Here is a 16,312-nt window from a genome sequence, read left to right on the forward strand (position 1 = left end):
AATTCAAACTTTTATAATCTCAGTGATAATCTCAGTGAGTGTGCTTTAGTGTCGAACGCTTTCTTAAAGCCTTAAAATACACAGCCAATCTGTCCACCCACATCAAGACTTGCATTTATATCACGATGCAGCTCTGTCAATTGCGTTACACACGAGTACCCCTTTCTAAAACCATGTTGGGACTAAAATAAACAAACACAAGTAAGCTGAGATGCTTCATGACTTGACGAAATAATGTATGCTCTAGTTATTTACAACATATTGGCGATAGGAAAATTGGTCTATGATTTGCTACATCGTTTTTAGGCCCATTTTTGTGTACAGGCACCGCTAGTGCTACTTTACAGTCGTCTGGTTAAAAAGCCGATAGTCAAGGATTTGTATATATTATAAAAGGGTAAAGGAAAATTGCGTCGGCGCAGCGTTTTAAAATTTTGGCCGAAATTTAATCTGTACGTAGTACTCTATACTCCACTCACCTTTAAGTTGATACTGCAGTCAATGCCAAAAAATTGGGTTGTGTGTGTGTTTATACAGCCTAGAACTTGGTCTGCCTCACAGGGGCGACGAGTCTCCCAGCTGTAGATGAGAAATTTAGCCAGTGCGGTACAGACGCTAGCCTGGGGTCTTTAACGTGCATCACGCAGTAGTGATACACGACCGCACGCCGGTACGATGCTCATCCAGATCGAAACGGGCAGGGGTGGGGCTCGAGCCCAGGATCCCTGGGTTCTGCAGCGCGAGCTTTCGCTCCACGTGCTCCGAGCTGGTGTGCGCTAGACCACTCGGCCACCGATCCCCCACAGTAGTCAATGCCACAAGCACAAGAGCTCGAGGTCGCTGCTTTGGAGCGTTCTTTCACAGGACGAGCACTCGCGCTAGAAATAAATGTTGCAAAGCCAGAGGCGCGGGCTAGTTCGCCCTTTTAGCTTTGCGTGCAGTTTTAGCTTAAAAGTGAACAAAGTACAGCTTCACCTACATTTTTTTAAGAGCCTTAGGAAACTTTGCGTGCCAAGTTCTACTGGCAGTATGTTACCATATGTACTCAAATTTATACCGTAGTTTTTGTTTTCATTTGGCGAAAATCTTACCGACGATATTAATTGAATAGATCGGCATTTTTTAGTCATAAGTAATTATTTTATCATTAACCATTACCTTCGCTATTTTCATTAAATCCTTACCCCAACGCCCGATAAAAAAAAAAAACAGTTTTTTCTCTACCAGTTGTAGGTAGTCTTCCTTGGCTTTCTGTACTACTATTTTATACACTGATGCCAGTTCTTTTAGTTTAGAAAGGTTTTATTCCAAGTTCACTTTTATACCGCGTGTACGTACACTTGCGCTTCGTGAACAACCGCAGAAGGTTACCAGTGATCCATGGTCTTTCTTAGTTTTTCTAATTTCGACTAGTTTATACTTGGAACGTATTTATCTGTAGACTGACAACGTTTTGTTTAAATATTAACCATGCGTTATTCACAGTTATCTCCTCAGCAAAGCATTCAACCGATAAAAAAATGATTACGAAGTGCGGAAGTAGTCTCTTAAGGCTTTTCATATATAAACACCCTTCTCATTGCTTATAATTTCTGACGGGAAAATCGAGAAATAAGCATTGCGATCAGTTGTACTAAAGTCACTGATGCTGGGAATGACATCAGTTAGTTTTACAACGCCTCTATAGTTAGAAAAAAAACAAGTCGAGCGTGGTAGATTTAAGCGTACGCACAAGAACATGCTGCGTAATGGCGAAGTTCTCCACCGCAATTTTGCAATCAAGATTTAGCCGACTCATTCTTCTGCATGTATGGATTTCATAATTAAAATCACCACAAAGGGCACAAAGCAGTCGACAGAAACCCTAGCAACCAGTGTGTAAAGGACCTCAGTGACAGGTTGTTCAAAGCTTGAGAACCTGAACCTCACACGACACGCTCGACCTCATAATATGTAGACGAGCTATGACGTGAAAGTGTTATAAAAAATGGTAGAGGGATTTAGTGGTCTATATATGCCATCATTGTACACGGCTTCGAACGAAAACTAAACACATGTCAACCAATTCCTCGTTTAAATTATACGGAAATTAAAGTAGTTAAAGGATCGTCTCCTCTGTAGTCGCTGTCAGCTTAAAGGGGCACTCAAGTGGTTTTTGGGGAAGCTACTTTTTGGTGCGATGGCGCTAAGGAAGCGTCAGTGAATGAGTATCTTCAGTTTTAGAACGCAGAACCGCCTATTAATCCCGCAGGAATAAAATACGTGTAGACTCCTTTCGGTTCCTGCGCCGACCAGTGAAATTATCGTATGTTTGAAAATTTTGGCGGCCTTTACAAAGTTCCGCAAAAGAAACAATTTTCAGTTCATTTAGATATGTTGTGCATGATAATTTCACAAGACGTAAAATAGTTCTAGTTTAGAATACGCGATACTGCAATTATCGTTTCACAAACAAGGGACTACGTTTTCTCCTTGCCTTCCTCCGCGGGGGGTGAATTTTCCGTTCCCTCGGGATGCGCGGAAGCGGACGTGTCATGAACTGCAAACATGGCGTCGGTGGTGATCGTCGACGTGGACGGCGTGGTGAAAGCTCATCGTTCCGCGTAAAAGCGCTGTCCTTGACTGTGAATTTTCGTCGTGTGTCGCTATGATAACCCAGCACGTACTAGAAAGGAAGATCCACCTACGCGTGCGGCAATGTCGTGGCGGCGCTCTCAAGACAGCAGAAACGCCCGTGCCGTCGTGTTTGTTTACTTCGACTACAGTGGTGCTTTCTAAGCGTTTGTGTCCTCGAACATCGCCCGAATGTCTTATTTGGCGCATTTCATGCGTGTGCTTAAGTTCAAGGTATTACTCTTGCGTACCGTATAAAGGATGCGAATTTATACGCATTTTCATCACCGGAAAAAAGTGAACAGTGTTAGCAATCCTGAACGCTCGCAACGTCTATCTGGTCACGAAATCATATTTCTATGTTGCTATATCGCTGCTTAGATCACATTGTCTTTTATAATCGTAGAAAAGGCGTGTGGCGATTTTTGTATTATTGGCAAAGTCGTGTATTAAAGTCATGTTCGTCCAAGACGGCGTACTGCATCCTTTTCTGTTCGTTTTTTTTTTTTTTTCATCCACTGTACCCTGCAAGCCTATTATGAAAAAAAAAATTAAAGCTTTAGGCTATAGAAATTTGTCTGTCTATATTCTGTTACGGCATTGAGTGGCAGTGCGTCCCCATTTTAGAGGCGCCGCTGAAACAGCTGACGGCGGCGTAGAAGCGGTCGCCGTGCTGACGACTCGCTACGCTTGTTGCAGTGGTTGCAGGTGCGCGCGGCGCAGAGCGGTCGTTCCGGTCGCTCCGGTTGCAACGGACGCAGTCGTAGGTAACGCGCTCGTTGCAGATGTCTGAACCAGTCTTCCCCTTCCTCCCGAGGCGAAAGTCAACGTGGCGACATCGTTTGACATCACGTACCAGAGGTTCGCTGCTATGCCAAACGCTGGTTTGGTTACGACTTGCCCCCACCGCAAATCGGAAAACACCCGAAAAGGTCTGCATTTCGTCGTCCTCGGAACCCGAACACGACTCCGAAGCGCTGCTATTGTCCACATCGCACGTTGGAGTGGCATCATAGGAAATCATGCCCAGGTCGGCTGTCCACCGAAGAATGTCAACCTCTAACGGCGCCAGGTCCTCGAGCGTAGAGAACTCCGCCATGATCGAAGCTCGAATGACAAAAAGGTTCGGCCGGTGCGGCTACCTCGGGATCATTGCGCGACGGAACGTCGTCCAACGCCATTGGCCCGAGATCGTTTTGATATGCGTGCGATGACCAATGAGAGTGGTTTCGTTTTCGGATGGATCCGAGGTCTGGCTGCCTTCAATTACATTTTTATTAAAGGAATAATCATCGTAGACTATATGTTTTGGTTTTTAGGGATACTTAGGGTGTCTAAATTCAGTTGTCATAATCAAAACACGAACTCAAAAACCACTTGAGTGCCCCTTTAAGAAACAAAGTTTGTGGCGAGCTCTAAGCATCTTGCCATTTATCTGTAGCGAATGAGACTGCTTCAACAGCCAATAAGGACGCAGAGGGAAAAGGATCACGAGGCAAGATGCGTGGACATTATAGAACACGTCTTGTAATTGTTAAGCCGTTAGTAGCTACATTTATTTAAGACGAAATCGTGTATTTGATGATATGCATTCTTTATTTGCGGGTTTCTCATCAATTCCAGGTCATCTCTAAGAGGAGACAGAGTGTTCAGCAGGACCAAATAAAGGCTGAACGTTCCGCTGTTGAAAACGTCCTGAGGATCGAGGAGGTAGGTTGCAACGGTCGTTCCACAGTTGTCAGCTGACGTATATGGGTTCACATTTTGTCTGTATTGTCTGTACCGTCCTCGCTATGTCGAAGCGACTTTGTTGTGCTTGCTGGTTTCATGTTACGACGCGGCGAATGGGGGCTTGATTAGTGTATGATCCGTTAAAGGAGCTATGCAACAATTTTTGTACTTTGCGCAAATACCGCTTAAAACGGATCCCTAACGTTAATGACCTATGAAACACGCGTTCGTTTTTCACCCCACGCAATAGAAGTCCCAGAAAAAAATTAAAGAAAAACGAGCAGCGTTCACCCCCTCAACTCGCAGCCAGAACAAGCGGCCACGTGATCTGGAGCCGATTATATGCCGCCAGTGTTGATCATAGCCACGCGCTGGGGTTGGCAAAGCGCAGGACACGCGCTGAGTTCCAGACATTGTTATTGCTCGGCTGTTGTCGTCGTTGCAGCAATTGGACACGGGTCACAACCCGAATGCTTCTCGAGCTAGCAATTGTCACGAGCCCAAGTCGAGTGCCCACGCAATGCTCGGGTCCAATCTATGAACCGCATTCAAATATCGTCACTTGGGTGTACTGCGATCCCCGAGTTACGTCATCAAATTTTGCAAAGGAGAGATTGAATGAAAATGATCGATTTTGTCCTTGAAATTACACCGCAACAAAGGAGTTTTTTGGCCAATGGCGTTGCGTGTGAGTATCCTTGAGTCCTAGGTGTGCCAGTAAGCTCGTGTAGAGCGAAAAACATTCCAATTGAATATCGTTGCCAAGGTCCTTTAAGCATGAGGGCCGGTTTGTTACAAGCAGGTTGTTTAAATTTGTACTTGCGTGAGAGACCACTGGCCAAGTTAATGGCACTTACGAAGAAAAAAATATCACGCGAAAATTACTATACCTGAGGCGATGTTGAGGCAGAACTCGACTCTGGGCCGCAAGAACTACCTGTTGATGTAGTTAGTGACTATTCGCGACTCCAACTAAAGCGGAGTGGTGGCTCCACTCGTTTTCCAAAATGGCGGTTATAGTGAGGGTCGGAGATGCGTGCCGCTGCTGAGCCTGTCTAGTGTTCCGGGTTCACCACTGAGCGACACAAATTAATTATGGTAAGACTAGGACGCTAGTATTACCATGCCCCCAATTAATAATGTAATACTAGGAAGCTAGTATTACCATGCCCATCGAAAAAGCGCAGGTCACCTCTTTATCGGGAAAATAAAAACGGTGTTTAGCGTAATACTTACTCCAGGAGGCACGTTTTAATTCTGGAGTGAAACCGAAACTAACCTCTATTTTTTATTTAATTTCTCGATATAGGTCTTAAGTTCGAATTCTTCCATAACTCAAGATATGTCTCGCATCGTAATTATTTAGTTAGAGAAGTTGTTTCCGGAAACTTTATATTGTGACATACATGTTCGATTCAGGCACTTCAAACTATTTAGGAGATTTCAGTGTCCCTTTAAAGACAGAGTCTTTCATGCACCTTAGAAGTAGAATATTGTAGTTGTTGAAAAAATCAGTGCTGATATTTGTGGGCTTTCGCCGCCTTTTCTCGCTCAGATAATCGACATGGGAAATAATAAACTGTGGGTCTTTTAATGGGTTTTAGGTATTTAGATGATTAATTGCTTAAAATTATTCCTAGCACAAGCATAACAGAATGAATCCAATTTTTACAATAAGGCCACAAAAATTAATAAACGCTGTTCTCACAACAACAATCCAAAGACGGAGTCTTAGTCAGAAAGCTGAAGTGTGTGTGTGTGTTTCTTATAGGCAACACGTGGCGGATAGGACTTTATATTGCATCCAGTGTTTGTGTGTTTGTCTATCCTGATAACGATGCACAGCGCTAATACTAAAACTCTCTAATAAGGTACGTTCCTATACCGGCTACAGCACTACGTTGGGACAGTGAAGAGTGTTGTTGGTGTTCGGAAATGACATTTCGCGAGCCACGATCGCACGCAGTTCCGCCGTGCCTGCTGAACAGGAGAATCGGAGGACCCTCAGTCGAGCGCTTTGCGTTTCCGCCGCGGGAGGGCGAGCAACGAGCTGGAGACGAGAATAGAATTTTTGTATTATACTCCTCGGACTACACGTATTTAAAAGGCGAAATTGTACGCGGTGTGGACTATATAGTTGAATTGAACCATGGTTAAAAGCGCTAAAAAAGACGTACCAGGAAAGTGACGCAGTCGGCACTGAGCAATATGAGGCCAGAGGTTGTACCATATGTACACAAAATGGCGCACAACCTCAAGAAGGTTGCGAACAGGTACGGAGTACCTCTCGTGTTTTCAGCGCCAAAGAAACTCGGACAACTTTGCCCTCGAATTACTAAAGAAATCAAGAACGAGCGAGGATGTTGCACGAAGCACGCCAGGCCGTACATCGAATGCGTCAGGGGGGTCGTGTATGAAATCCCCCTAACGTGTGGAAAATCTTACGTTGGACAAACGGGAAGATGCACGAATGACCGTTTAAGAGAGCACGCGCAAAATTTAAAGACAAATGACGGGACACATTTGCCCGCGCACTGTAGGGTCTGCAAATGCGAGCCACGCTTCGGTGATACCAAGATTCTCGGTAGAAGCAGAATTCAAAGGGCACGCGAACTGCAAGAGGCATCTTTTATCAAGAAGAGGGGACCCCAGCGCGTCAGCGACACGTCAATAGCATTGTATAACGCTGAGATTCGTTTTTTCGATAAATACATGTAAACGGTTTTATGCTCTTGTATCTCGCGCATGAGTAGCTTGGGTGACGATAAGTGTATCAGATATATATATATATATATATATGTACTTCCATCTTCCTTTCCCAATACAGTTGTGAGTAGCGCCCGTGTTTGTCTTCTTTCTTGTGTACGTCTTTTTTAGCGCTTTTAACCATGGTTCAATTCAGTCAACACCAACTAGCCCAACAAGTTCTTTTACAGACTATATAGTTGCGCACTATACAAAGTGTTTCGTTTTGAAGATCGTTCATTATGACGAGACGCAGAATATTTTGTAAATGACGGAGTATGTTAATAATGATTTCTATCTGTGCAGTTTGCTGTGCGCTTATGAATCAGGCATTTTTTAAGGTGTGCTGTATACCTGAATTTTTTACTGGCGGACTATGCATTGAATCCGGTCTATCTAGAAAGATTACTTTTTTGAGTAAAACTTTGCTTCTGCGGATTACACACAGGGTACGGACGGTTGTTAAACGATACGATATATGATTAGAGGAAGGGGAAAGTCCATAAACGTTAGAACTACTTTTTACTGTTAGGCATGATTTGGAGCTTTCGTGCCGTTTTGGTGAAAGTTGTCCATTGCGGACTTTCCTTTGAGAGATGCTGCGTAAAAATCGCTATCCTACAAGCTGCAAAAAAAATGCAACAACAGCGCAAAGTCTGAAAATTGTTTTATGAATTAAAATGTTTAAAAAGCGCTAACAAAACGAGAAAAAAAGAAAACACCAATACAACAAGACAGTTCCACTTAGACACACTTTCACCAGAGGAAACGTTTCTTGTGCGAAGTTCGTATCCAGATTTCGTGGTGTTTAGAGAGGGTGTCCGAATGACATCTCAGCTTTTTCTGTGGACGTTGCGGATGTTTATTATTCTTTCCTAATAACGAGTTACTTCAGGCTGTTTGGTATCAGATATACAAGACATGAGAGGTCGAAATTGAAAATTCTGCGGGCGTTAGCAACGAATTTTTTTAGAAATCTTCGTTTTGTTCTTTTTAGTCTACTGCTGTCAGTTACGATAAACGTTTTTTGGAGCGCAGCTCTTAGGCGGCCGTTTCCGGCTTGAGCGGCGTCGGCGTTGCCGTCGGTGTCGGCGGAACCGCGCAGTGCAGTGTGGGTAAATTTCCCCGCTAAATTTAGCGGAAAATTTTCTCTAAATGGGAGGCGACCAAGAGAGGAGGAGGGGCAAAACCTCCTATCCGTACCTTCCCCTCCTCCTCCTCAAGAGCTGCGCTCTAATTCGGCGTTACAGGAGATTGTAAGCGTCTTTCATTTTTTTTTCTTTTGTACAGAAATTCGATGTTCGTATTGGGTGGCCTGTTGCCCTGTTTCATATATATATATAATTTTTTTTGCGTCATTGAACAATCGAATTGCGCAAGGCCTTGGGGATTTGCACGTAGTAAAGGCGTTGCGTTATTTCGAGTACCATCTTTTAATTTTAGACTAAAATTCAGGTTTAGAAGAAGTTGGGAGTTTTTTTTAATTTGTTTAAAGATTCGTCAGGTGGACTTAAATTTACTTGGGAAATCACTGTGGACAACTGTATACAATTTTTTTTGCCTTATTTAGAGCGTGTCCAGTTGTCTTTGTGTCTATTTGTCCTCATTTTGTTCGCGCTTTTTAGACGTTTATTAATTATAGATCAACTAGCAGAAACCCAACTTTTAATGGATCATTTCAGGAAACTTTGTATTTATATTTAAAGTCAGATTTTGTGTTTTACAGTTTACGAGCTCTTGTTCATATACATTGAGTAGATGAATCTATAGCGACTCGTTATGTTTTTACTGGGTTACAGTAGGTGTCTAAATTGTTCTCTGAGTGCCGAAATACTAAAACCTAGATTCTGTGTTTTATTTTGAAAGAAAAGAAAGGTGTTCTTCGTGCTTTCTTGGCATCAGGTGAGCTACTCGAGACAATACCGACAGGGAATGATCCAGAAAAGCACCATGATGACTCTACTGGCTGCACTTCAATACCGATTCGACAAGAAAATGTGAGTTCCATGGTCCAATAACTCATGTCAGTGCTTAGAATTAAAATCTCTGTTTTATTGCGAAGCAAAATGTCTCTATAGGATTCAGCAGCTTTACAAAGTGTCCTCCCGATAACTTACGCACAAAAACATATGCGTAAGTTTTACCGCGACTTGAAAGGGGCGAGAGGTATCTGATGCGGGTGTCAAAATAATTTACTAAGATATATACCTTACCTTGAGAAAAGAAAAGGAGAAAAAAAAAAAGACATGGCATTGGCACCAGCACGGGGAGGTCATGACGTCAGCCACGTAGCCTTCACAAGCCATCCCCATCTGTCGCTCGCCTCTTCCTTATCCTCCTTGGCAATTTTCCTTTCATATACGAACGACACGAGACCACGAAATGGTTCAAGATTAGGTCTATGAACTGAGCGGCTCCAGACTCTACCCTGGTCCTGTTCACAAACCGCAGCAGCTGACTGTGCCTGCTTTCTTTCATTTGGTTGCGTAACAACAATAAATTCAAGCGTGATGCGGTTTTACACTCGGCTGCCATCAAGCAAGTGGGCACCAGCGTTCTAACCATGTGCGCGACTTTATTCAGCTTGATAACTGTGTTTTGCGTCGATAGAAATTTAAATACAAATTTTGGACAGCCTTATTTAATGAACGCCCGTGTGAAAGGTTTTGTGGATGCTCACACAACTTCCTGATACGTTTGGGAATGTCCTTAATGGGCAGGCATAACACGAATATTGAACCATGCAGTTGAGTTTGACTATGGAGTTTTTATAGTTTTAATAATATTTATCGTGACCAACGTTACACCAACTCAATGTGACTTGGCAGGGGTACATATATACCTGGCACGACTGTCGAAGTCATCATAATTGAAGCGAGCAAAACTCCACTCCATTTCGATGAAGTCCAGTCACAATTTTGCAACAAAGTGCCGAAGTCCATCGTTTCAGCAGCTCGGTGATTCTCAGAAATCTAAGACAACCGCTTATATCAGCTTACGTTCGTACGAAGCTCAGGATGTGGTCTAACAGGGACATGCCTTTGAACTGAACTCCCCGCTGTTTTACCCGTAAACATGCTTCACCAACTAGCCCAAGTTTCAACAGTATTACAATTCCCCGCGGCAGATTTCTGCAGCCGTTCACACTGCAAAGCCCTATGTTGGTCTCGGCAACGCCTCGCGCTTTTGTTTACACAAACTGCACAGCGGCTCGTGTCATGGTTCATCGTCGCCCATCAGGGTCTCGCACGTCTCGCCGCTCTCGCTTTCACGCCGAACGGAGAAGACTCAGTCCTACGGCGCGCAGAGAGCTGGCACGTCGCGCACAGAGTCTGGGCCTCGAGTTTTGTTTGGTAAAACTTTCCGGACACACGATGGACCGCAACGAGCTGATGGCAGTTCATCGTCTGCTCCTCGCCGGCCTCGCCTCCTCTTCGCTCTTGTAAACCCTACCGGGAGGAATCGAGATAGCAATGCTACGGCCACAGAACCAACCACCCAACTCGCATCTGACAGGGTCACGTGCACCCCACGTGGGTGAAAGTTTAGTTTAAACTGTTTATGGCTGGGCATCAAAATGTGACGTGACGGCCTCCCGTGGGCGCCAACAGCTTTTTCGTAGTTGGAACGGCGGGACGCGCGCAGACTCGGGGTTTTCTCTTTTTAATTGGGAGGGTCGGCTGCCGCCATCTATCATCGTGGAAACCCGTCGAGACAACGGAAACGGCCATTTCGGCTATCTTGGCAAATCTGGCATCTCAGTGCGCCAGCGGGAGCCCTCTCCCTCGGCGCAGCTCGAAAGCGCGACCACGTGAACTACGCAATGCCTATGCGTTCTCTGGGACGGGGATGTCTTCCCACCCCTCGGGGAGGATAGGCGCTATAAATAGGCGCTCAACTAAATGCAAATCAGTGGCGTAGAATGTATTCTCATAATGAAGTATTTGCGCGTGCGGCGGTGACTCGACGCACCTCCCTCAAGTTTCCCCTTTGCTTATAGTGAGTTTTAGTATTGCGTATACGTGCCAACGCAAGCGCTATGCGTTTGCGTTAGCGTTCCGTGCTCCACGCCGCGCATACACGAAGTCGCCATGGGCCAATTTAAGGCCACGGTTTGGGCTCCGAGAACGCGCAGTGTGTAACACGCAACGCTAACGCAAACGCTCAGGGCATGCGTTTGCTCGTATACGCAATACTAAAACTCACTAATGAGTGTGCACTTGTGCAAACCTGTTGTTCACAGCGGGGGAAAGAACGAGAGAAAACCAGGCGATCAGAGGGTTACTGATATCAAAGTATTTGGAGGGTGACACGAAGATAAGATTTTTTCGTTAGAAAGCTGAGTTGTGTAAACGCTATAGTAGTTGAACACATATTACATATATGTTTTTTTTTTTACTGGTGTGCCTCGTCGCAGATATTTGGACTACGACATGATCGAACGCCTAATTAAAATTCCGGATTGGGTCAAGTGGATGGTGAGTTTGCCCGGAGAGAATCCCTTGGTATATACTATGTATAGCGAAGAAGTGTTCTAATTGTGTACTTCATGAACCAAAAGGCACACTTAAAGTGTATTTCTAGCATCGCGATTCGAGCAAAACGGACGCCACTAAGCGGGAAAACCGGGAACCAGACGGAACAGTTCGCTTTGCGCCTCTCCGCGTCTCTGGAGGCTTTAGCGGACACGTGTTGTCGGCGCGGTGGCGAACAATGTAATTTGACGAAGGTTCGAATATTTCTTAAGTTTGCCTGAGTGTTCAATAGTGTGGTGAAGCCTCAGTAGATTGTTTTCTTTCATTACGTGTTTGAAAGCCCGTTTACTCCACAACACACGGTCGCGTGCTTTCGATTTCTAGGACGGGGAGGAAGCACGGAAGAAGTTTTGATTTCTTGTGTGTCTCGAATCACGTTCAAAGTGGCAACTACTTGGTAACAGATAAGTGGTTTCTTTATAAGGATGTAAAACAGTTGACTGAGGACGACAGACGAGGTGTTTCACTTAAAGGAACATTAACGTTGCAGTCAAGTGAATGGGAAAGTTCGATAGCTGTTTTTCTTGAGTTTGGTTGTATTCGATTAACTTCAAGGTTGATCCACCTACGCCGGTCGTTTCATTGGCTATTCACCTTGGCTGCTTTTCGCCGGCAAAGCCCATGAACCACACCGAAGGAGTTGCGCTGATTTCGCAATTACTTGATTCCGGGAAACCTGCTCGCTGCATACGATTATTGAGGGAAATTGTCTGCTTTCAAAAGGGGGGGGGGATGCGTCTCGGAAAGTTAGAAGCTGTCACGACATTATGATCTAACGCACCTCCAATATTTATATTATACCCCCGTCGAAGCCAGCAGAAATATACGTCTACATGGCTCAGCTTGTCCGGCCAAAAAAATACTCAATTTCTCCGTTCAGGATTCGAAGATAAGTTCAATGCAGAGAAGTTCTGCGTGAATCTCCGATGAATACTCTCTTCAGTTTGTCCGCATTCGTCTCCGTGCTGCCGGCTAGAACCATCTGGCTGAGTAGTATCTCTCTGTCTGTCATGTATACTTTTATTCAGCAGTTCACCTAATAGCTAGTCAACTAAGCTCATATTTCAATCCGAAGGATATACTAATTTCCCTTTGGTGGAACATAGTACGTAATATAATACATACCCCGCATATTCGTCAAGAGGAATTCTCGATTGCTACTAAAACCTGAATTGAAATACGACTATCAGCTGCTTAGTGAAGCGCCAGTGGGTTAAAATGCCCTTGGCTCGAGAAGCGCTTGTTTAATTTTCGCAATTTTCCTGCAGCCTGTGTTGTTAACCGAGCAGACGACTGGAGCTGTTTCTTAAACGCGGATACGCACAAAAACTCGATTTCGCTGACAGATAAATCGCATGGTCGAGACATGCGAGTTAGCTGAAAATTACTCTCGGTGGAACAATTCTGTAGTCCTCGCCGCTTTCCTTAGCTGAACTAAACTGATTAGAGTCTTTTACCGTCTCTCAGGAGTCCATTGTTTTGGATTTGAACGAAATCTCCGAAACAAAAGTTTGACATGAAAATAACAAAAAGCACCGGTAAAACAAAACTATGCTCTGCAAGTTTATGTGTACCGGCTACACTTAACCGTCGCAGTTTAAATACCTTTAAAATAAGGCATTAAATACAAGAAAATTTGTTAAATTGAATGCGCCACCCGTTCAGGCGGCCCGGGCGAGCCGACGCGGCCTGTTCCTAGCCGCCATGTTTGTTTGGTGGTGGCGTCCACTATAGGCCGCTGGAGTCGCGAATATGAGGCATACTTTTGACGTGCATTTAGTGCACTCGGCATTCCAGGAATGCGGTCCGCTTGTCTACCCAGTCTGGCCGAGCGGAATTATCGTTTGATGCCGTTCTTGTTTCGACCTTCTCATTTCGATCTCGTTAAAATAACCTTGAAAGCCTCCTTTTTGGTTGGACCCACCGAATTTGGTCAGTTTTTGTTTCAACCTTCCCGACTCATGCAACACCCCCCTCCCCCCCCCCCCCCCCCCCCCAAAAGAAAAATAAATACAAGTAATTGGTGCATCGTTAGTTTGAGGTGTAGGTGGCATGGTTCGGTCTCCGGATATCCAAAAAGAAGTGAGCACATCCTTAGTAAAGTCCTTCAAATTTATGGTTTTCGCAAGAGACGACAGCCAAACGCATAACAAAGCACGTTACGCACAAAAATAAAAATAAAATAGCGTCTTGAAGTTTCTTCTGCTGCTGTACGCCACCACTCCCGCCCTCACCCCTCCCTCCCCCCATCAAAGACTGCACCTAAATCACGCAATCACCGCTTTAAAAAAAAAGGCTATTTTTCAAAACGCCACGTGCGGCTTTCCTATGAAAGGCAACATACGGTTTACAAACAAGTTCCAGGTGTGGACATTGCGTCTGCGTAGAAACCAGATTAGCGAGAGGGGAAGCGTCTGCTCATGTGCAGTATAGAGTTCCTGTATAGCTACCTACGGTCTCCCCCTTCGGGGGAGCGTATACAGGAACTCTAGTGCAGTACTGACACCAGCGCCACCACAGCGGCGTGACATCAGAGATTTGAATAAATGTATAGCCACTAACAACTTAACAAAAAACGCAGGGCTTGGTTCATTGCGTGTAAGCTTTCTCTTTCGTGATTTGTTCTTACATAATTGAGAGTTTTAGTAGATCGTGTTCTCGGGTCACGCTATTTGTAGCGGGAGCTCGCGCTGCCACCCTGATGCATGCTCTGAAGCACGCGACCGTAGCGGTAGTGGGCCTTTGAAAACGATCTACTAAAACTCCATAATATTACGCGCTAATGCCGAAATCATATATGCCGAGGAGCAATAATGAGATGTCCGGGACACGAATCGCCCTGCCTCTCCTGAACTCTCGATCATCTAAAAATCGTAGAGAGCATTCCGATGATGACCTGGGCGGTGCTGCCATTTTTTGCCTATTTTGACGTGAAACCCGTTTTGAGCATGCGCTGTAGCACTTTGCTGCGGAATATCGTGCGTCGCGCGTGTGTCCACAGTCCAGTGACTCTTATTTTCTCGCCTGGGTGAGAAGCGATGAGCAAAAACGCATAGGACCTTCGACCCTCGATACGGAGGTTCAGAATGCGGGGCGCAAGTTCGTCTGCATCTCTTGCGGGAATTGCCGTGACGTCAGAAAGATGCCGAGCTATGATTGGCTCGACTGTAACAATTGTGAGTAGACATCAAGGCAGCTTGCTTTGAGGTCTACCCCCTATCCTTCAATCAGAGCCAATTAGAGCTCAACGTCTTTCTGACGTCACCGCAATTCCTGCAAAAGAAGCAGACGAACTTGCGCTCCGCATAGTGTACGCAAAAGCTTCGCGTTCGGGAAAGAAATACGTTGAGAAACTGAGGGAGAGAAGGAAACGAGAGCGCATGGGGACGTCTGAACGCCGAGCTGCGGTTGGAAGGATCAGCATGTAGGCGCAATGCTAGCTGCTTTTGTCTTCTACTCACTTATCACACGCGTTCGAATATGAACGCGGCAGCCTGCGTTTGGAAATCGAATGCGTTCGAAGTATGAGTAGAAACAAAGGCAGCTATGGCTATGCGTCTACCGCTGATCACTCCAACCAGAGCTCGTTGTTCTGACGTACCCGCGCCTTCTCGTCTTCTCGTCTCCCTCAGTTTCTCGTCGCATAGTGTCGTTGCCATTGCGCATGCGCAGAGCCCATACCCCGTTTTGGATTAACGCAAAACGGCGACGATATATGTTATTTTTTTTGTACGCAAAGCTTTTAAGTACGCTATCCTAACACACGCTAATCTCGTGAGCTGCTCTCACGCGGTAGCATATCTCTAAGTGTCCGTCTAGACATAACTCAACTCGGAGGCTGCAGGAAGCAAATACAACCCGCACACGCACAAAGTCTCTAAATATATTGATTTTGTGTGTGTGTGTGTCTATATGTCCTTTTTTGCATTCTGCAGCCTCCGGGTTGAGTTATATATATATATATATAGTATAGTCTCCACCAGGCTCGTTTGCACTCCGACTTAGTCTCCATCTGCTCATCGTGTCGCGATATCTGCTCCTCGTAGAAGGAGGGCCTTTCGGTGTCGAACTTCGGCGAGGACATGATGAACGACATGGAGCTGCTGCAGAGCGACCTAGAGAAGAACCTACAGGACCTCGCCATCGATCTGTTCGAGCACCAGTTCTACGAGCTCGTCATCACTAGCACGACGCTCGCCTTCCTCGCTTTGCTCACGGGCACGCTGCTCAACACTAGGGCCCCCAACTTCACTCGCTTCGAGCGCATCCTCGTTCTGGAGGGAACTTACATCGGGCTCTTCACCGCCGAGATCGCTTTCATGGTAAGCAGCCGCAAAAATTGAAGTTTCATATTCAAATTTATTTTTGGTTTGTCAATTGGCACATTGATTGATTGAAATCGTATCTTTATTGATAAGAAAGGCTCGCCTGCCTATGGTTTTGTGCTTCTGAGGCAGGAAAGGGGGGGGGGAGGTTGTGAAGGCTGTAGGAAGAGGGAATTATGATGATGATTAAGTTAGATGAATTGATGGACCCCAGATGTCCTGATAAAACGTATCAGTGAATCCAGAATTTGCTTTCTGTCTGGTGCCTGTCCTTTCGGGTGGGTCCAGGCTTCTAAATTCCTTGGCTTCGCCTCGCTCGTTAGCGTGGTAATTGGCAGAGGGCAGACAAAGGAAAAGGCAACT

General features: G+C 45.3%; 1 protein-coding gene across 1 annotated transcript in view; it reads left to right on the plus strand.

Moving 5' to 3' along the window:
• The window catches only part of LOC8042302, a 117,191-nt gene that overhangs the window by 2,440 nt on the left and 98,439 nt on the right, over positions 1-16,312 (plus strand). The window contains exons 2-6 of the mRNA XM_042293135.1: positions 2,724-2,744; positions 4,267-4,323; positions 8,992-9,086; positions 11,507-11,567; positions 15,671-15,946. Coding sequence (XP_042149069.1) covers positions 2,724-2,744; positions 4,267-4,323; positions 8,992-9,086; positions 11,507-11,567; positions 15,671-15,946 — 510 coding nt within the window. The remainder of the gene's footprint in view (positions 1-2,723; positions 2,745-4,266; positions 4,324-8,991; positions 9,087-11,506; positions 11,568-15,670; positions 15,947-16,312) is intronic.

Source organism: Ixodes scapularis, unplaced genomic scaffold (assembly GCF_016920785.2).
Source record: "Ixodes scapularis isolate PalLabHiFi unplaced genomic scaffold, ASM1692078v2 PGA_scaffold0__279_contigs__length_252992795, whole genome shotgun sequence".
Classification (NCBI taxonomy): Eukaryota; Metazoa; Arthropoda; class Arachnida; order Ixodida; family Ixodidae; genus Ixodes; species Ixodes scapularis.